The sequence below is a fragment of the Giraffa tippelskirchi genome, chromosome 8 (assembly GCF_054371585.1).
Source record: "Giraffa tippelskirchi isolate mGirTip1 chromosome 8, T2T-mGirTip1v1.2.pri, whole genome shotgun sequence".
Lineage (NCBI taxonomy): Eukaryota > Metazoa > Chordata > Mammalia > Artiodactyla > Giraffidae > Giraffa > Giraffa tippelskirchi.
In genome coordinates, this window is record NC_137282.1 from 124,228,418 (window position 1) to 124,249,304 (window position 20,887).

The 20,887-nt window shown below is 46.7% G+C and overlaps 2 protein-coding genes across 9 annotated transcripts; both read right to left on the reverse strand.

Moving 5' to 3' along the window:
* Window positions 1-40: 40 nt before the first annotated feature.
* On the reverse strand, window positions 41-4,708 carry DAXX (death domain associated protein). 8 transcript variants are annotated; one of them, XM_081519937.1, is made up of 8 exons: window positions 4,615-4,708; window positions 3,188-3,443; window positions 2,207-3,035; window positions 1,865-2,079; window positions 1,496-1,715; window positions 869-1,340; window positions 491-713; window positions 41-292 (listed from the first exon to the last, which is right to left on the reverse strand). In XM_081519937.1, exons 2-8 carry the CDS (start codon window positions 3,392-3,394, stop codon window positions 233-235), a joined length of 2,226 nt encoding a protein of 741 aa, XP_081376063.1. In that variant the 5' UTR covers window positions 3,395-3,443; window positions 4,615-4,708; the 3' UTR covers window positions 41-232. The 8 variants fall into 8 exon arrangements, with proteins under 8 accessions (XP_081376063.1, XP_081376062.1, XP_081376060.1 ...); XM_081519936.1 differs by having other exon boundaries at window positions 3,188-3,446; XM_081519934.1 differs by having other exon boundaries at window positions 3,188-3,446; window positions 4,421-4,708.
* Window positions 4,709-8,300: 3,592 nt separating this feature from the next.
* Window positions 8,301-8,543, reverse strand: SMIM40 (small integral membrane protein 40). Its single transcript, XM_081524256.1, has one exon. It carries the CDS (start codon window positions 8,541-8,543, stop codon window positions 8,301-8,303), a length of 243 nt encoding a protein of 80 aa, XP_081380382.1.
* Window positions 8,544-20,887: the final 12,344 nt, after the last annotated feature.

Below are 20,887 nucleotides of genomic sequence, written 5' to 3' on the forward strand. Positions count from 1 at the left end.
ATCACCAGCTGGTGAGGGTGGGACAAGGAAAAGACAGGGATACAATAAGAAAAGAACTTTATTGTTTATTAATGTTTCTGTGTAAAACTTAAGCTTTGTTGTTGTTGTTGTTTTTAAAAAGAAACCACCAAAAGGCAATTAGCTCAGTCCATCCCTTCCTCAGTCATGTGCTTCCTACCATCCTCCAAACACCATCCCAAACATTTTGGGGGCAGGGAGGAGGGGGAGGCGGTTAATCAGAGTCTGAGAGCACGATGATCTCCTCGGGATCACACTGTGTGGCCACACTCATCTGCAGGGGAGTGAGAGACAAAGAGTCAGAAAGGTCTGGAACATAGTGGAGGAGAAGCCAAGAGAAAGACTTTAACAGAGATCAAAACTTCGGGTGGGGAAAACGAGAGAGGGAGGAAGTAACGCGTGCAACATTCAGAGAACCCCAAATGAATAATGAAGGAGAATGAAGTTAGAAAACACAGCCACTCCCTCTTACCTTATAAGTACCAGGCCTGGAGGGTTGTGACTGGGGAGTGTGGGACAACCGGGTTGGAAATGGACTACAGAGGGAGCTGGTCACCAAGCCATGGCTAGGAGAGTCCACCCTTGTGGAGGAATCAGCAACTGGAGCCATAGAAGCCAAGGGGGAAGGCGGGCTGGGCAGGGTATGTGTCTTCTTCCCGTTCTTCTGCTGCACTGCCCTTTGCATCTCCACATGGCTAGAGACAGAAACATACGTGGGAGGAGGGGTGTGTGGAGCCTGAGGCTGGAGGGGGAGCGTGCAGTTTTTCCCCAGACTCCTTTCTACAATATTTCTCTCAGAAAGCCCCTTCAGTCCCTCCTTGGCTTCCCTCTTTCTCCTTGTTGCAGTTACCTCTTTCCTAATGGCCCAGCTTCTGTTTGCTTCTCCTTCCGAGATTTCTTGCGGGGGGGACTAGAATCCCCCCAGGTGTGAGGAGAGACGCCTCCGTTGAAAGATGTGGAGGTGACCATGGCGGCCCCATTCTCCAACACAGTGGTGAGGAGGTCCTCGGATTTCTTGGAAGAGGAAACGTCCTTCTCCTCAGGGGAAGGGGTCGTATCCAGGGGCAAGGCTTCAATCTCTAGCTCAAAGAGCTGAGACATAGGGCTCTCTTCCTCCAGGGGCAACTCCTCAAAGTGCTCTTCCCTGCTTTCAGCAACTACACTGGAGGGGGCCGGAGGCTCTTCTGCCAGTGAAGATGGTGACTCTGTGAGTCTTTTGTTTTGCTGCTCCTCTGAAGACCCACTGTTCCCTTTACGAGGTTCCAGGTTCTTTTCAGTGGAGATCTGTAGTGGGGACATGGGGCTCTTATCTTCATCCTTCCCTGGAATAAAAGAAAAGAGCATATTGGTAGCAAAAGAACTGGGGGAAAGAAAATTGCTGAGAATAAGAGGAAGAAGGAAAGCATCTCAAAGAGGGGGCTCGTGCCCAACCAAGTAGAGAGAACTGACACACGAGAAGACTGTTTCCTTGACATACCTGCTTCCTCCTCCTCCTCCTCCTCTTCATCGTCCCCCTGACCTTCCTTCATCTGTTCCAGATCCTCCTCTTCTTCGGAATCTGTGGCCTCATCTTCTTCCTCCTCGTCTTCCTCCTCTTCCTCTTCCTCCTCCTCCTCTTCACTTTCCTCATCTTCTTCATCATCAATCTCAGCCTTGGAAGTGGTAGGACACTCCTGGGATCCCATCCCACTAGGGCCCTGCAGAAGACAAAGGAGTTTCCTGAAGGAATCTGTTGCCCCATTCTCAAAGTAATACTTCTTGCATTCCTTCTGCACACGCCAAGATCAGTCACCCTAGACTCCCTCCTGGCCAGTGCAGGGGAAGGACAAGGTCTCTCCTTTCATACCTCACCAGAATCCAACGAGGATTTGGGGGTATCTTCAGAGTGGGAAGAGGTGGCTTGGGGGAGCCGGGCTCTTCTCTTCTGTCTCTCGCTCTCCTCACTCTTGTCTTGCATCATCGCGTACTTGGAGATGACCTCATCCAGCCGGCTCATAGCCAAGCTCCGGTTCTCCCGCAGGCGCCGGGCCAAGACAGGATCTGACAGTGCGGGATCAATGCCTGTGTGGGAAGATATAAAGTCAGTGTAGTCACCCAGAACTCTAGAAGAAGGGACTAAAGAGATGCCCCCTCCACCACACACACCTGACGAAAGAGGGTTACCAAGGAGCATCTCACTAATGCCTACCTGGCCTATAGTCATCTGTGAGGTGACAGCCAAAGTTGTAGATGAGATCCAGGTGGCGACGCTCCTGTAACCTGATGCCCACATCTCGGAAGGCATCCTGAGCCATGAGCTGGAGCTGCTGTCGGGGGAGGCCAAGGCTGTGCCGAGCAGCTGCCTTCTCTACGGCCCGCAGTACATCTCCATAGTCAGGGAAGGTATCAGGCCCTGGTTTGTTGATGAGCCGCTCAATGCGCCTGTTGACCTCTGGGTAGCGGGTACCACGGTAGGGGATGCGCTGCTCTATGACCCGGCCCGTCAGTGAAGAGCAGTCTTTCAGCTCACACAGCCGCCCAAAGAGGCGGATCAGCTTACGCTTCAACCTTGCTTCCTGCAGGTAAGTGGAGTCTGGGTCATCCAATTCTGAGAGATCCAACTCCTTTTCTTGCAGCCGCCGGATCTCTGCCACATACAGTGCCAGCAGCTGTTCCAAGCGCTGGATCTGCCGCCGGGAACCACGGGTCCTTGGGGCCTCAGAGGCAGTGGTCTCAGCATTTGGGTCCGAGGAGGGGTCTGTGGGAGGGTTATTCCCAGAGGGCTCACTAGAAGTGGTAGCAGCAGGGGCCAGGTTCAGCTTCTTCTTGGCTGAGTGGGCCTTGAGAACCGTGCAGAGCTCATTAATGTAGACATAGAGCTTAGCTGGCCGGTTCTGGGCCCGAGAGAGGACCCGAGAAAGGATGTTGCAGAACTCCGCCGAGGCCAAAAACAGAGGGTGGGCCCGCTGCTGCCGGTTATAGAGGAACGGGACCACCTCAGGGTGGTCCGCCGTCTGCGTCTTACACAGTTCAAGGAACTGGAAGGTTCACGGGGGAAAAGGGAGGGGGAAAGAGATAAAGGATAGGGTTGAGAGAAAGGTGAGGTGGGGTTAGTGGGGGAGAAAGGACAGGAGAGCCAGTCAGCCATCCCCCTCCCTGGGGTACGACAGTCTTCTCCCCTAAAGCTCACCTCTTCAAACAGCTTCTCATTCTCCAACTTGTAGCATTTCTTGCCGCCCGAACTACTGCTTCCTCCAGCCCCATGGGGCTGAGAGGAGCCAGGGGCTTCTGCCCTGGGTGAGGCCGGATTAGGGGGTGGGTGGGAGGGCCCTGGCTGAGCAGCTGCTTCATCTTCATCATCATCATCCAGCACGATGATGCTGTTAGCGGTGGCCATAGGGGATCAAATCCCCCAGAGGGAGGAAGTGTTGGGGATTTCGTAATTCCTGCTGGAAGGGGATGGGGCCTCAGACAGAGCCCCTCCAGCATCACCCCATCCCTTCATCTCACACATTTTCCAGTCTTCTTGGGTTTCAAAAACACCCAGCCATGCCCAACAGTGTCACTGCCTAGCTTCAGCAACCATTAGTACTCGATGTTTTTCTGGCCCTTTACTGTGGGAGTTCCAAACCATCTGAAAACCTGAAGTCCCACCCCCAGCTCCACCCCCCACGCCTATATCCGGTCTTTCAGTCTCGTTTACCCGGAGTTGGCAAGTTGATTCTCCTCTCAACCCCTGGACGACCTCTCACACTGCACTCCAGATTTCCTTGACATCCCCTCGAACAGATACCACAGCCCCGCTGGCACCACCGTTTTCCCTGTTCGCTCTCTCTCACACATATCAAATCGATACCTTCACCCCATTCTGAAAGATAACCCCAACTCGGAGACCCTCTGAGAAGGAGGTTCCCTCCCAACAATCCATTCCCTTTTCTCCTACTTAAATTATCTTTATATTCCACCCTCTGATGGGTCTCCTCAAACCGAAGCGTTAGGTTGAAGATATTTCACCTCAAGTCCCCTCCTCACCCCACCCTAATTTTCCCCATTCTCTCTCAGTGACCCGTAACCGATCGTGAGCTCCACGCTGGGCTCTCCCGATTCCTCTGATTCCAGCCCTGAGTCCAGTCCTTCCCCTACATGAGCTTCCCGCCAAGTCCCCCTCCCCCAGTTCAGCCCCTGGCCGCCCCACTCCCCTTCAGGGATAGGAAGGAAGATCCCACAGCCTGCCCCTCAGACTCAGCGCCCGGGACCCCCCAGTACCTCTCCCTCGACATTCCTGCCCCCGCTTTCGCTCCCCACACCGTGCGGCCCCCACCTCAGAAACGGTCTCTCGAGGTGACCCTCTCCGCTGATCTCAGAACCTCGCATGGTTCCCTCCGTCTTCCTTCCCCCTCCCACCGCAGGCCCTACTCCGTACCGGAAGCCGAGGAGTTTCCGCCTACACGCTCTGGACGCGGCCATATTGTCGCACGGAATCAATTGCCCCCCGTGAGGCAGGAAGGAAGGCAGGGCCGCCCCACCTCGAACCTCCAGTGCCGCCCACATAGTCTGCGGCTCCTTTCACCCTGACCTGCAGGGGGCGGATTTGTCGCCTCTGGGCGGCCTAAATACCTGGGGGCCGCCATTTTGCCGTACGGCTCTGGCTTCGCCGGGACTGGGGCGCGTCGTCTGTGGAGCTCTTTTCACCCGGTGCTTCCGCGACTCCGCCAATCAGAAATTTCCCGCATCCCGGCCCAACCACCAGCTAGTCGCGTGCGGGGAGGACTGAGCCATCTTTCTACGTTGGGGAGGGGCGGGGGAGTAACGGAACAGTGGGGGTTGACGAATTGGGCCCTCCAAGGCTGAACAGAGATGCACGGAAAGGCAGGAGCCTTTGAAAAAGGAAATAAAACCTTTACTATCCGCTGGGCTTTTGGCAAGCCTTGTGGCGCTACTTTCCGCTCTGCCAGGTCCCAGTTTCCGCGGCTCAATCGACTGTACCTGTCATTCCTTTCTATGGTCTGCGCGCTCCCTTGCAGCTGCCCAGAAGCTACTTCTGCATCCAGGTGCCTACATCTCCCAATCACGAAGTCGTAATACAAGCATACAAACGAGCACAACACGCTATACAAATGTGTTGTTATTATTATTGCGATTGTTAGCGTGCTTTTCAAGCTCCACCACAGAACTAATGATCAACCAAGTAGGTGGGACCTAGTTGGTTCTCCGTCGTTTTCTGGAGGGGGTTCCCGAGGCGCAGGCGCTGATGACAAGGAGGCTGTGCTTTGTCCAGGAGCTCTAGGGCCTGAGGACAGACGATGTGGGGAGGGGGCTCTGAGGACAACCTGTAAGAGCTGTGAGAAGAAACGAGGCTCGTAAAATACCTCGAGTCTCGTCTCCTCTTCCTCTGGGAGGGCTGATGAAGGAAGAAACAATAAACCAACACTGACGCCCGCCTCTCCCACACCCACACCCTAAACCAACTTTAGGGAAATTGGAGGGGCTCGAGGAGGCAAAGCTGGGTCCAAAGGTGAGCTTCTGAGGAAACTGGAAAGGTTAACATGGTTCCAATCGCTGAGTTTCCCGCATCCTTGAGAATTCTAGAGGGTGAGCATCTTGCCACTTTCTAGGACCAGTCTCTTACATCCCCAAGCCCTCAGAGTTCCAGAACCTCAAACCCTCACTCCCATTAAAGAATCCCACACCACTTCTCTCCAGTCGTCTAAGCCTGTAGTTTTCAAATTGGGGGACACGAACCGCACAATTGCACTCATCTCACACGCTAGTAAAGTAATGCTCAAAATTCTCCAAGCCAGGCTTCAGCAATACGTGTACCGTGAACTTTCAGATGTTCAAGCTGGTTTTAGAAAAGGCAGAGGAACCAGAGATCAAATTGCCAATATCCACTGGATCATCGAAAAAGCAAGAGAGTTCCAGAAAAACATCTATTTCTGCTTTATTGACTATGCCAAAGCCTTTGACTGTGTGGATCACAACAAACTGTGGAAAATTCTGAAAGAGATGGGAATACCAGACCATCTGACCTGTCTCTTGAGAAACCTGTATGCAGGTCAGGAAGCAACAGTTAGAACTGGGCATGGAACAACAGACTGGTTCCAAATAGGAAAAGGAGTCCGTCAAGGCTGTATATTGTCACCCTGCTTATTTAACTTATATGCAGAGTACATCATGAGAAATGCTGGGCTGGAAGAAACACAAGCTGGAATCAAGATTGCCAGGAGAAATATCAATAACCTCAGATATGCAGATGACACCACCCTTATGGCAGAAAGTGAAGAAGAACTAAAGAGCCTCTTGATGAAAGTGAAGGAGGAGAGTGAAAAAGTTGGCTTAAAGCTCAACGTTCAGAAAACTAAGATAATGGCATCTGGTCCCATCACTTCATGGGAAATAGATGGGGAAACAGTGGAAACAGTGCCAGACTTTATTTTTTTGGGCTCCAAAATCACTGCAGATGGTGATTGCAGCCATGAAATTAAAAGACGCTTACTCCTTGGAAGGAAGGTTATGGCCAACCTAGATAGCATATTTAAAAGCAGAGACATTACTTTGCCAACAGAGGTCCGTCTAGTCAAGGCTATGGTTTTTCTAGTGGTCATGTATGGATATGAGAGTTGGACGGTGAAGAAAGCTGAGCGCCGAAGAATTGATGCTTTCGAACTGTGGTGTTGGAGAAGACTCTTAAGAGTCCCTTGGACCGCAAGGAGATCCAACCAGTCCATCCTAAAGGAAATCAGCCCTGGGTGTTCATTGGAAGGACTGATGTTGAAGCTGAAACTCCAATACTTTGGCCACCTCATTCAAAGAGTTGACTCATTGGAAAAGACCCTAATGCTGGGTAGGATTGGGGACAGGAGGAGAAGGGGACGACAGAGGATGAGATGGTTGGATGGCATCACTGACTTGATGGACATGGGTTTGGGTAGACTCCGGGAGTTGGTGATGGACAGAGAAGCCTGGCGTGCTGCAATTCATGGGGTCGCAAAGAATCGGACACGACTGAGTGACTGAACTGAACTGAAGACTCGCCTAAGGGTACTCGAATTTGGAACATATAAAGGATTAATTTCCAGATTCTCAGTTTTCCCAAAATTTGTTTTCCTGAATAAATGCCTGCACTAGAGCTTCTCCTTTTTCCTTTTCTCTTTTACAACAGACTTTCTCCCTCTCTATTTAAAAAGAAAAAAAAAAAGGTATAGTTCTTAACCATGAAATCTCCTGGGGATAACTTTACCTTGTTTTACCTTGGTTTTTTTTGTTTGTTTGTTTTGGGCCATGCCCTGAGTCTTGCAGGGATCTTAGTTCCCCAATCAGGGATCAAACTGGCCCCCAGCACCAGCAATGAAAGCACCCAGTCATAACTGATGGACCATCAGGGATTTCCCTTACCTTGTCTTAAATAAAGAGACATGTAACGATATTGTAATGTAATTATCCTCTAATTAAAAAAAAAAGACGTGTAGCCTATTTCTTTTAAGGCACCATAAACACCATCTCGTCTATCTCATTTTAAATGTACTTTTAATATTAACAGTTATGAAAATGTGTACAATCTTTATGCTATTTAATCACTTCTGCTCTCATAATAATTGTAATGATAACCCAGAAGAAATATTTCTAAAAACCTAGAGTTTTATGGTCACAAGAAATAAAAATATTTTTCATCTCAATTTTATGTATATATGTAAGTAAGTGTGATAGGGGACTTCCCTGGTCATCCAGTGGTTAAGACTCTGTGCTTCCATTGCAGGGGGCCTGATTAGATCCCCGGTAGAAGAACTAAGATTCCCCCATGGGTGCAACCAAAGAAAAAAAATTTTTTAAGTGTGATAAACTGGTCAACAAAAGACTTTCAAGTATAAAAGCATAAAATTGTGGGGAAGTCGAATGGTAATAGGAGTTCTAGGAGAATAGAGAATGATGGATTAAGAAAAGGAAAGATTCCCAATTATATATTTAATGAGGGCTAGTGGATATTGTCACTCTGATATTTCAATTCCCCTGGACACACAAAAGATTGATTTATTTTAAAAAGTGAATATTTTGTATATCCCAGGAATTACATCATGGAAACAAGGTTAACTTATGATGATAAAGTTTAGATGCTTACTTAGAAGTGCTTGAGAAGTACAAACTTTTTCAAAATTATTTCCTGAAGTAAAGGTGCAGAAATTTTAAGACAGGTGCTCTCAGCTATCCAAGTGTCCCTCCAAAGCCCCCAACAGTGCCATTCCCCTCCACCCTGTCTCCCCTCTCACCTCTGTGGCAGGGCAAGAGTATGTTTATAGGAAAGGTGGTCACAATTCCAGCTCCTCCTCCTCCTCAGGTGTTCTCAGGAGCCAGTCCTCAAACTTTGCCCAAGGTAGCAGCCATAGCAGCTTACAAACAGCCTCCAGCATCAGTAGTGTCATGATGAGGACCAGGAAGATAAAGAAGGCTTTGTCCATGGCCCGCCGCAGGGGACCCCTGGGAGGAGTGGGATGTCGGGCAAATGCCAGGAATACATCCTCCTCATCCACATCGCCCTCCTCCTCGGCCATTCTAACCCACAGTCTGACCGCTGGCTTGAGCAAGGAGGCTGGGATGGAAGCCCTTAGTCAGCCTTGCCAGGATTAAGGGGAGTGATGCAGGCAAGTCCTGCACCTGCCCAGCTTGACCCTAATTCCCCCAACCAAGAGGAAAAAAGGAGAGGAGGGCCTCTGAGTCTTTGAACAATCAGTGCAATGTGAATGATCTGGAATAAATAATTCCTAAACTCTGTCCAGCTTTTGGGCTTCCCAGATGGTTTAGTGATAAAAGAATCCGCCTGCCAACGCAGGAGACAGCGGTTGGATCCCTGGGTCCGAAAGATCCCCTGGAGGAGGAAATGGCAACCCACTCCAGTATTTGCCTGGAGCCTGAACAGAGGAGGCTGCCTATAGCCCATAGAGTCGCAAAGAGTCAAGACACCACTGAGCCACTGAGGACGCACACATCCACGTTCAGCTTTGTAACTTGTGTTTCGGAAACTGAAGCCCCAACAGAGACATGCCAGCTGCAGCTGCCCAAGTCATTTCAGGTCTCTAAGACTAAGGTTCACGGCATTGGGCCCCTACCTCCCGGGACCTAGTACCTACTGTGAGCCGGGGTCACTCAAGCACCTCAACAGTGCGTGCGATCGAGGGGTGGGGAAGAACGATCTAATCTAGGCGCGGTGGGGCGCGCGGGGGTGCGGGTGTGCGGACGGCAGGGGCACGACAGGGGGCTGCAGAAGCTGTGGCGGCTCCAGTCTGCGCAGGCGTAGTTTTTCCGCAGGTCCGGGGGCGCTGAGCTTGCTGCGCCGAAACCCGGCACGTTCTCTTTGTGACTTCCAGTACGATTATAACTGGACTGCGGGTGCACAAGCAGAGGTTTATAAAAAGAGAAAGACCGTGGTTGGCCAGCAAAGCGACGGTTAACGATAGGGACTTAACTATTGAGGCAATAATAAGGAAAGGTGAGCTGTGCTTGAGGGGTCCTGGTCTGAGAATTGCTGATGGGAAATGCCAGCAAGGACATTGGGACAAGGATTGAAGGCCTTTTCTTGACTCTGTTCCCCAGGCACTGGCCTGAAGCTTCTCCAGGGAAATCAAAGTCCGTATGGAGACCTGCCCAACCCCGTCCCCCGTAAATGGTGGTTGGTGGGTGGAGTGTGGAGGGAGGGAACAGCCCAAGAGGTAATAGACCTCATATCTGAAGTCTCTAGGGTCTCTTAGCTAAACTCCACTTTGACCTTGATAAGAAAACATTGTTTTCTTGGGAAGACCTTGTTTACCCGAAAATGGTACAGCGGCTGTCACAGTTTTGCTTAGAATCAACTCATGTTATGGTTTGCTGCCGCCACAGAAACCACGTAACCAGTCCAAAAAAGAGAAAGAAAGAAAGAAAAAAACTAGACTGGAGTCCGAACTAATGATTTATATTTTTAAATCAGTCACAGCTTTACTTTTAAAATTATTTTATTTATGGCTGTTCTGGCTCTTTGTGGCTGTGTGGGCATTTTTTCCTAGTTGGGGCAAGCGGGGGCGACTCTCTAGTCGCCTATGCATGGACTTCTCGTTGCAGTGGCTTCTCTTCTTGCCGAGCAAGGACTGTAGGTGCGCACAGGCTTCAGTAGTTGTAGCACTTGAGCTCAGTAGTTGCTGCTCCCTCAGCTCTAGAGCACAGGCTCAGTAGTTGTGGCACGTGGGCTTAATTGCGCCCCAACATGTGGGATGTTTTCCCCATTGGGGATTGAACCCAGAACCTGTCCCCTGAATTGGCGGACGGATTCTTTACCACTGAGCCACCAGGGAAACCCCATACTGATCATATATGAGTTGTGTTAATTAAACAAGGAGAACATTAGACTGAGATGGCTCTGATGCCCTGGCGGTCTACTTAAGCCAAAATCTAAACCTATAAATGCCTCAAGATCAGGTAATCAAGAAGCTAGGGGAGGGACTTCCCCGGAGTGGTTAAGAATCTGCACTTTCCACTGCAGGTCCCACTGAGTTGGGTGAACTAAGGTCCCGAATGCTGCATGGGCAGGCCCAAACCCGATCCCCCCACTCCACCACCCACCAAAAAAAAAAGAAACGCTGAAAGACAGTCACACACAGCCAACTGGGCTAAGCTATAGCCAATCAAATAATTTCCTTTCTCTGCTTCCACATTTTCTCCATTTAAGTCTTTCCTCTGGGTCAGGTCTGAGGATGTTCAAACTACCCGTGCAGTTGCACTCCTTTCACATTCTAGCAAGGTAATGCTCAAAATCCTTCAAGCTAGGCTGAACCTACTTCAAGCCAGTACGTGAACGATGTACTTCCAGAGATACACGCTGGATTTAGAAAAGGTGGAGGAACCAGACATCAAATTGCTGTTGGATCATGGAAAAAGCAAGAGGATTCCAGAAAAACATCTATTTCAGCTTCATTGATCACATTAAAGCTTTTGGCTGTGGCTCACAACAAACTGTGGAAAGTTCTTCAAGAGATGGGAATACCAGACCACCTTACCTGCTTCCTGAGAAGCCTGTATGCAGGTCAAGAAGCAACAGATAGAACGAGACATGGAAAAACAGTTCAGTTCAGTTGTTCAGTCGTGTCTGACTCTGCGACCCCATGGACTGCAGCATGCCGGGCTTCCCTGTCCATCACCAACTCCTGGAGCTTGCTCAAATTCATGTCCATCCAGCCATCTAGCCATCAGTGTTGGAGTCAGTGATGCCATCCAGCCATTTCATCCTCTGTCATCCCTTTCTCCTCCTGCCTTCAATCTTTCCCAGCATCAGGGTCTTTTCCAATGAGTCAGTTCTTCGAATCACGTGGCCAAAGTATTGGAGCTTCAGCTTCAGCGTCAGTCCTTCCAATGAATATTCAGGACTGATTTCCTTTAGGATCGACTCATTGGATCTCGTTGCAGTCCAAGGGACTCTCAAGAGTCTTCTCCAACAGCACAGTTTGAAAGCATCAGTTCTTCGGTGCTCAGCTCTCTTTATGGTCCAACTCTCACATCCATACATGACCACTGGAAAAACCATCTTTGACTAGATGGACCTTTGATGGCAAAATAATGTCTCTCTTTGTAATATGCTGTCTAGGTTTGTCATGGGCTTCCCTGATAGCTCAGTTGGTAAAGAATCTTCCTGCAATGCAGGAGATCCGGGTTCGATTCCTGGATTAGGAAGATCTGCTGGAGAAGGGATAGGCTACGCACTCAAGTATTCTTGGGGTTCCCTTGTGGCTCAGCTGGTAAAGAATCTGTCTTCAATGCGGGAGACCTGGGTTCAATCCCTGGGTTGGGAAGATCCCCTGGAGAAGGGAAAGGCTACCCACTCCAGTATTCTGGCCTGGAGAATTCCATGGACTGTATAGTCCATGGGGTCGCAAAGAGTCGGACACGACTGAGCGATTTTCGCTTCATTTCACTAGGTTTGTCATAGCTTTTCTTCCAAGGAGCAAGCAAGCGTCTTTTACTTTCATGGCTGCAGTCACCATCTGCAGTGATTTTGGAGCCCCCCAAAAATAAAGTCTCTCACTGTTTCCATTGTTTCCCCATCTATTTGCCATCAAGTGATGGGACCAGATGCCATGATCTTTGTTTTCTGAATGTTGAGTTTTAAGCCAGCTTTTTCACTCTCCACTTTCATCAAGAGGCTCTTAAATTCCTCTTTCATTTCTGCCATAAGGGTGGTGTCATCTGCATATTTGAGGTTATTGATATTTCTCCTGGCAATCTTGATTCCAACTTGTGTTTTATCCAGCTCGGCATTTGGCATGATGTACTCTGTATATAAGTTAAATAACCAGGTTGACAATATATACACCCTTGTCTGATTCCTTTCCCAGTTTGGAACCAGTTTGTTGTACCATGTTCGGTTCTAACTGTTGCTTCTTCAGCTGCATACAGATGTCTCAGGAGGCAGGTAAGGTGGTCTGGTATTCCCGTCTCTTGAAGAACTTTCCACAATTTGTTGTGAGCCACACAGTCAAAAGCTTTAGTGTATTCAATGAAGCAGAAGTAAATGTTTTTCTGGAATCCTCTTGCTTTTCCTGTGATCCAATGGATGTTGGCAATTTGATCTCTGGTTCCTCTGCCTTTTCTAAATTCAGCTTGAACATGTGGAATTTCTTGGTTCACGTACTGTTGAATCCTTGCTTGGAGAATTTTGAGCATTGCTTTGCTAGCAAGTGAGATGAGTACAATTGTGCGGTAGTTTGAACATTCTGTGGCACTGCCTTTCTTTGGGATTGGAATGAAAACGGACCTTTTCCAGTCCTGTGGCCACTGCTGAGTTTTCCAAATTTATGGGCATATTGAGTGCAGCACTTTCACAGCATCGTCTTTTAGGGTTTAAAATAGCTCAACTGGAATTCCATCATCTCCACTAGCTTTGTTTGTAGTGATGCTTCCTAATGCCCACTTGACTTAGCATTCCAGGATGTCTGGCTCTAGGTGAGTGATCACACCATCGTGGTTATCTGGGTCATTAAGACCTTTTTTGTATAGTTCTTATGTGTATTCTTGTCACCATTTCTTAATATCTTCTGCTTCTGTTAGGTCCATACCATTTCTGTCCTTTATTGTGCCCCTCTTTGCATGAAATGTTCCCTTGGTATCTCTACTTTTCTTGAAAAGATCTCTAGTCTTTCCCATTCTATTGTTTGCCTCTATTTCTTTGCATTGATTGCTGAGGAAGCCTTTCTTATCTCTCCTTGCTATTCTTTGAAACTCTGCATTCAGATGGATATATCTTTTCTCCTTTGCCTTTTGCTTCTTTTCTCTTTTCAGCTATTTGTAAGGCTTTTTTGGATTTTTTGCATTTTGCTTTTTATCTTTCTTTTTACTTGGGATGGTGTAGGTCACCGCCTCCTGTACAGTGTTACAAACCTCTGTCCATAGTTCCTCAGACACTATCAGATCTAATCCCTTGATTCTATTTGTCACTTCCACTGTGTAATCATAGGGATTTGATTTATGTCATACCTGAATGGTCTAGTGGTTTTCCCCGCTGCTGCTGCTGCTAAGTTGCTTCAGTCGTGTCTGATTCTGTGTGACCCCATAGCTGGCAGCCCATCAAGCTCCCCCATCCCTGGGATTCTCCAGGCAAGAACACTGGAGTGGGTTGCCAGTTCCTTCTCCAATGCATGAAAGTGAAAAGTGAAAGTGAATTCACTCAGTCGTGTCCGACTCCTAGCGACCCCATGGACTGCAGCCTACCAGGCTCCTCCATCCATGGGATTTTCCAGGCAAGAGTACTGGAATGGGTTGCCATTGCCTTCTCCTAGTGGTTTCCCCTACTTTCTTCAATTTAAGTCTGAATTTTGCAATCAGGAGTTCGTGATCTGAGCCACAGTCAGCTCTCGGTCTTGTTTTTGCTGACTGTATAGAGTTTCTCCATCTTTGGCTGCAGAGAATATAATAAATCTGATTTCGATATTGACCATCTAGTGAGGTCCATGTGTAGAGTCTCCTCTTGTGTTGTTGGAAGAGGGTGTTTGCCATGACCAGTGTGTTCTCTTGGCAAAACCCTTATCCTTTGCCCTGCTTCATTCTATCCTCCAAGGCCAAACTTGCCTGTTACTCCATGTATCTCTTGACTTCCTACTTTTGCATTCCAGTCCCCTATGATGAAAAGGACATCTCTTTTGGGCATTAGTTCTAGAAGGTCTGGTAGGTCATCATAGAACCGTTCAACTTCAGCTTCTTCGGCATTACCGGTCAGGGAATAGATTTGGATTACTGTGATATTGAATGGTTTGCTTTGGTAATGAACAGAGATCGTTCTGTCATTTTTGAGACTGTACCCAAGTACTACATTTCAGACTCTTTTGTTGACTATGATGGCTACTCCATATCTTTTAAGGGATTCTTGCCCACAGTAGTAGATATAATGGTCATCTGAATTAAATTCACCCATTCCGGCCCATTTTAGTTCACTGATTCCTAAAATGTCAATGTTCACTCTTGCCATCTCCTGTTTGACCACTTCCAATTTACCTTGCTTCATGGACCTAACACTCTAGGTTGTTCTTTACAGCATCAGACTTTACTTCCATGAACAGTCACATCCACAACTGGGCGTTGTTTTCACTTTGGCTCTGTCTCTTCATTCTTTCTGGAGTTATTTCTCCACTCTTCTCCAGTAGCATATTGAGCACCTACCAACCTGGGTAGTTCATATTTCAGTGTCATATCTTTTTGCCTTTTTCATAGTGTTCACGGACTGATTCAAAATTGGGAAAGGAGTAAGACAAGGTTGTGTATTGTCATGCTGCTTATTTAACTTGTGTGTAGAGTACATCATGAGTAATGCTGGGCTGAATCACAAGCTAGGATCAAGATTGCCAGGAGAAATATCAACAAACTCAAATATGCAAATGATACCACCCTGATGGCAGAAAGCAAAGAGGAACTAAAGAGCCTCTTGATCAAGGTGAAAGAGGAGAGTGAAAAAGCTAGTTTAAGACTCAACATGAAAAAAACTAAGATCATGGCATCTGGTCCCATCACTTCATGGCAAATAGATGGGGGAAAAATGGAAACAGTGGCAGATTTTATTTTCTTGGGCTCCAAAATCACTGCAGACAGTGACTGCAGTCATGAAATTAAAAGACACTTGCTCCTTGGAAAAAAAGCTATGACAAACCTAGACAGCATATTAAAAAGCAGAGACAACACTTTGCTGAAAATGGTTCATCTAGTCAAAGCTATGGTTTTCTCAATAGTCGTGTATGGATGTGAGAGTTGGACCATAAAGAAAGCTGAGCACTGAAGAATAGATGTTTTCGAACTGTAGTGCTGGAGAAGACTTTTGAGAAATCTAACCAGTCCCTGAATATTCATTGAAAGAACTGATGCTGAAGCTGAAGCTCCAATATTTTGGCCACCTAATGTGAAGAGCCAACTCATTGGGAAAGACACTGATGCTGGGAAAGATTGAGGGCAGGAGAAGGGGGCAACAGAAGATGAAATGATTGGATGGCATCACCAACTCAATGGACATCACCAACTCAACTCAGTTTGCTCTCTGTTTGAGCAAACTCTGGGAGATAGTGAAGGACAGAAGAAGCCTGGTGTGCTGCAGTCCATGAGGTCGAAAAGAGTTGGACACAACTTAGTGACTGAACAACAATAGCAACGGGTCTGAGGAGTGTTCATAACCACTTCTGGTTTGACGCAGTACCATTCCATGCATTTTTGCTCAAATAAACTTAAAAAATTTTAACATGCTTCAGTTTAACATTAACAGTTGTGTGAGCAGGACCTTGGACAAGTCACCTGATGTCATGAAGGACAAATGAAATAAGATTTTCTTTTGGGTAAGTTATGAAATGCTGTGTAAATATAATGTATCAATTTCTGATACCCTCACTATGTCTCAGATAAGTTTGCAATAATGACACCCAAACACCTTCATCATCTCCTTATAGTTCCTTCCCCATGGTAGGTTCAAAACTAGGATCTTGTGAAATACATAAACCCAGCACTTTACTGAATTTAAAATTTTTTCGAAGCAATTTAAAACTTACAGAAAACATTTAAGAATAGTACTGGGGACTCTGGTGTCCTTTCACCCCAATTCCCCATTTGTCAACGTTTGGCTCTGTTTGCTTATTTCTCTCAACCCCAATGTAACCGTCTGTTATAAGCTGCATTGTGTCTCTCCAAAATTCAAATATTGAAAACTTAACTCCCAGTACCTCCAAATATGATCTTATTTGGAAATAGGGTTGTTGCAGATGTAATTGGTTAAATTAAATTGAAATCATACTACAGTCAGTTCAGTTCAGTTGCTCAGTCGTGTCCGACTCTTTGTGACCCCACGAACCACAGCACGCCCGGCCTCCCTGTCCATCACCAACTCCCTGAGCCCACCCAAACCCATGTCCATCGAGTCAGTGATGCCATCCAACCATCTCATCCTCCGTCGTCCTCTTCTCCTCCTGCCACCAATCCTTCCCAGCATCAGGGTCTTTTCAAATGAGTCAGCTCTTCGCATCAGGTGGCCAAAGTATTGGAGTTTCAGCTTCAACATCAGTCTTTCCAATGAACACCCAGGACTGATTTCCTTTAGGATGGACTGGTTGGATCTCCTTGCAGTTCAAGGGACTCTCAAGAGTCTTCTCCAACACCACAGTTCAAAAGCATCAATTCTGCGGCGCTCAGCTTTCTTCACCGTCCAACTCTCACATCCATACATGACCACTGGAAAAACCATAGCCTTGACTAGACGGACCTTTGTTGGCAAAGTAATGTCTCTGTTTTTTAATGTGCTGTCTAGGTTGGTCACAAGTTTCTTTCCAAGGAGTAAGCATCTTTTAATTTCATGGCTGCAATCACCATCTGCAGTGATTATGGAGCCCAGAAAAATAAAGGCTCTCACTGTTTCCACTATTTCCCCATCTATTTGCCATGAAGTGATGGGACCGGATGCCATGATCTTAGTTTTCTGAATAATGAGCTTTAGGCCAACTTTTTCACTCCCCTCTTTCACTTTCATCAAAAGGCTCTTTAGTTCTTCTTCACTTTCTGCCATAAGGGTGATGTCATCTGTATATCTGAGGTTATTGATATTTCTCCTGGCATTCTTGATTCCAGCTTGTGCTTCTTCCAGCCCAGCGTTTCTCATGATGTACTCTGCATATCAGTTAAATAGGCAGGGTGACAATATACAGCCTTGACGGACTCCTTTTCCTATTTGGAACCAGTCTGTTGTTCCATGTCCAGTTCTAACTGTTGCTTCCTGACCTGCATACAGGTTTCTCAAGAGACAGGTCAGATGGTCAGGTATTCCCATCTCTTTCAGAATTTTCCACAGTACTTGTGAGTAGTACTTCTGTATTTCTCCATCTTCCATGAATCACTTTTAAAGAGTACAGGCTTTTCATTTCTGTAAGATGTCTCTTACAGAGACAAACCTCAGTGCATGTAAGGGGAAGAGAGAAATAATGTGCCTTCTCCTTGCATCACATCAGAAGTTACAGGAGATGAAACCCTCTCACTCTTGATGCTGCCAAACCAGTCTGTCAGGTTTCTCCACCCTGAAGCCATGACTGTCCCTTTGTAATTCATAAGTATCTGGCACTTCATCAAATCTCCACCATTCTGCTTTATCATCATTCACTGATGACTCTCATCAGAATAAGCATGATGATGTTTATTAAATGGTGATTTTTTTTTTATTCCATCATTTTTTCTTCAGTTTTCAGTAAACAGTCTGCTGCTGCTGCGGCTAAGTCACGTCAGTCGTGTCCGACTCTGTGCTACCCCATAGACAGCAGCCCACCAGGCTCCCCCGTCCCTGGGATTCTCCAGGCAAGAACACTGGAGTGGGTTGCCAGTTCCTTCTCCAATGCATGAAAGTGAAAAGTGAAAGTGAATTCACTCAGTCGTGTCCGACTCCTAGCGACCCCATGGACTGCAGCCTACCAGGCTCCTCCGTCCATGGGAGTTTCCAGGCAAGAGTACTGGAGTGGGGTACCACTGCCTTCTTTGCAGTAAACAGTCTACTATAAAGAGAAATTTCTTTCTCCTTTATTTATATCATATGAACTCATGGATTCCTATTTTATTCAATGAATTGCAATCTATTATTACCATATGTATTTATATTGTCTGGGCCCATGCATTTCTATTTTGTTTCATTAACTGTAATCAGTTACTATTATCATCATTAATTAATTTCATGCACAAGTTATCCCAAATTTGGGCCTCTCCAGGTTCCAAGATTCATGCCCCCTAGCCCCTACCACTCCCACAGGAGAGGACTGTAAGCCCACGGGCCTGCTGGTTCCAGTGATATTCACAGGCAGGAGCATCTGAGCTGCTAGAGTAGCAGTGCCCCATGGGTTCCTAGCTGGTGCAGGGAGAGAGAAGTGGGAAGCATTTCCCTGACAGTGGCTTGGACCCTTCTATTTGTCATCAGGCACCACTGAGGAGCTACTGTGCAAGCTGGGCGAGCAGTGCTGATGGGGGTGAAGATGAAGGATGTGGAGGGCAGCATCCTAGTCTCAAGAGCTCGGCGAGAAGGATAACCTGCTGGCCATTGGCTGTGTGTGTGTGTGTGCTCAGTCATGTCCAACTCTTTGTGACCCTTTGGACTGTAACCTGCCAGGCTCCTCTGTCTATGGGGTTTTTCAGGCAAGAATGCTGGAGCAGGTTGCCTTTTCCTACTCCAGGGGATTTTCCCGACCCAGGGATTGAACCCACGTCTCCTGTGTCTTTTGCATTGCAGGTGGATTCTTAACCACTGAGCCATTGTGGACGTCTTGCTGCCCATGGTTATCATTTGCAAAAAGTGACAGAAAGTGAACAAGTTCCCTTTTGGCCTTTGGATTCCCAGACCCCTGCCGGCTTAGAAGAGACCTCAGGCCACTGCTATTGAACTCCCTCATACCTCTGGGGCACTGTTTGACAGTACTGAGGCTTAGGGCAGTTGGACTCTTTTGCTGGTGACTTGGCACCCTCTCTTATTGCCTCCTGAAGCAAAGTCCTGAAGTTTGGGACCTCAGACTCTGCACTGCTGACACCAGCAATCATGACTTTATCTACCTTTCCCCACCTTCACCCCCATCCCAGCCCCCAAGTTTATATTGCACGTTCTGGAAGAGCAGAAGCTTCGGAACTACTTAACTTGAAACTTATCCCCTACGGATGCAGACAGAATGCCCACGACTATAGACCTGGGAAGACAACATTCTGAGTTTGGCCAGCAATCAGAGACAACACTTCTGTGTGTCGTGATAAGAGATCCAAGTAACATGACTTCTCCTGCTTATTGTGCTTTATTTCCCCTCTCCTCCTCCTCCCGAAGCAGCCTCCGGTTCCTGGGGAACTGGCAGATCTCTGCCTCCTAGGACTTCCCCCCAAGAAGGCCATTTATAGGGGAATCTTGGTGACTTGTTGATGAGGATCCAGCTTTGCCAGGGACTTAGGTATATCCTGTTATGTTTGCTACAGATTCTGTTTTCTCTACAGTTAGATTAAGGTTCTCACTGTGTTTTTGGCAAAATGAATTAAACAGAAAGTAAGGTTAAAAAAAATTATCCCAATTTGGCAAATGGGAAAGTCCTTCAAGCTAGCTCCTGTGTCCTTCTGCAATATCCTCAACATTATTTGAACATTTCCTTACTTTCTTTTTTTCTTAAGTTTTATTATTATTTTTTTAACACCAAAGCATTTTGTACTGAGATATAGCCAGTTAACAATGTTGTGATAGTTTCAGGTGAACAGCGAAGGGACTCAGCCATACACATATCCATTCTCCCCCAAACCCCTCTCCCATCCAGGCTGGCACATAACATTGAGCAGAGTTCCATGTGCTATACAATAGGTCTCTGTCGGTTATTCATTTTAAATGTAGCAGTGTGTACCTGACTTTCCCAAAGTCCCAACTATCCCTTTCCCCCCAGCAACCACAAGTTTGTTTTCTAGGTCTGTGACTCTCTTTCTGCTTTGTAAATAAGTTCATTTATGTTATTTCTTTTTAGATTCCACATATAAGGGATGTCATAGATTTCTCCTTCTCTGCCTGATTTACTTCACTCAGTATGACACTCTCTAGGTCCATCCACGTTGCTGTAAATGGCCTTATCTCATTCTTTTTAATGGCCAAGTAATATTCCATTGTGTATATACCACATCTTCTTTGCCCATCCCTCTGTCAATGGACATTGAGGTTGCTTCCATGTCTTGGCTATTGTAAACAGTGCTGCAATGAACATTGGGGTGCATGGATCTTTTGGGGCCATGTTTTTCTCTGAATATATGCCCAGGAGTGAGATTGTAGGTAGCTCTATTTTTAGTTTTTTCAGGAAACTCCATACTGTTCTCCATAGTGGTTATACAAATTTAAGTTCCTATCAACGGTGCAGGAGGGTTCCCTTCTCTCCACACCCTCTCTAGCATTTGTTGTTTTTGGATTTTTTAATGATAGCCATTCTGACCAGTGTGTGGTGACACCTCACTGTAAGTTTGACTTGCATTTCTCGAATAACTAGTGATGTTGAACATCTTTTCATATACTTAATTACCACCTATATGTCCTCTTTGAAGAAATGTCTATTCAGGCCTTCTGCCCATATTTTTAGTGGGCTGTTTGTTTTGATGCTATTAAGTGTTGTAAGTTGTTTATAAATTTTGGAGATTAATTCCTTATTGGTCACATTTACAAATATTTTCTCCCAATCTGTGGACTGTTTTTTTGTTTTGTTTATTGTTCCTTTTGCTCTACAAAAGCTTGTGAGTTTAAGTAGGTCCCATTTGTTTAGTTTTGCTTTTATTTCCATTATTCTGAGAGATGGATCAAAAAAGATGTTGCTGTGATTTATGTCAGAGAGTGTTATGCCTATGTTTCCCTCTAGTACTTTTATAGTGTCTGGTC

Bases quoted from the DNA above. Each gene is read 5' to 3' on its own strand.
- SMIM40 (XM_081524256.1), bottom strand. From the start codon at position 8,543: ATGGCCGAGGAGGAGGGCGATGTGGATGAGGAGGATGTATTCCTGGCA.
- DAXX (XM_081519929.1), bottom strand. From the start codon at position 4,371: ATGCGAGGTTCTGAGATCAGCGGAGAGGGTCACCTCGAGAGACCGTTT. The intron at 3,036-3,187 runs GTGAGCTTTAGG...TGAACCTTCCAG, and splicing joins ATGAGAAGCTGTTTGAAGAG to TTCCTTGAACTGTGTAAGAC. The intron at 2,080-2,206 runs GTAGGCATTAGT...CTTCCCACACAG, and splicing joins CACAGATGACTATAGGCCAG to GCATTGATCCCGCACTGTCA.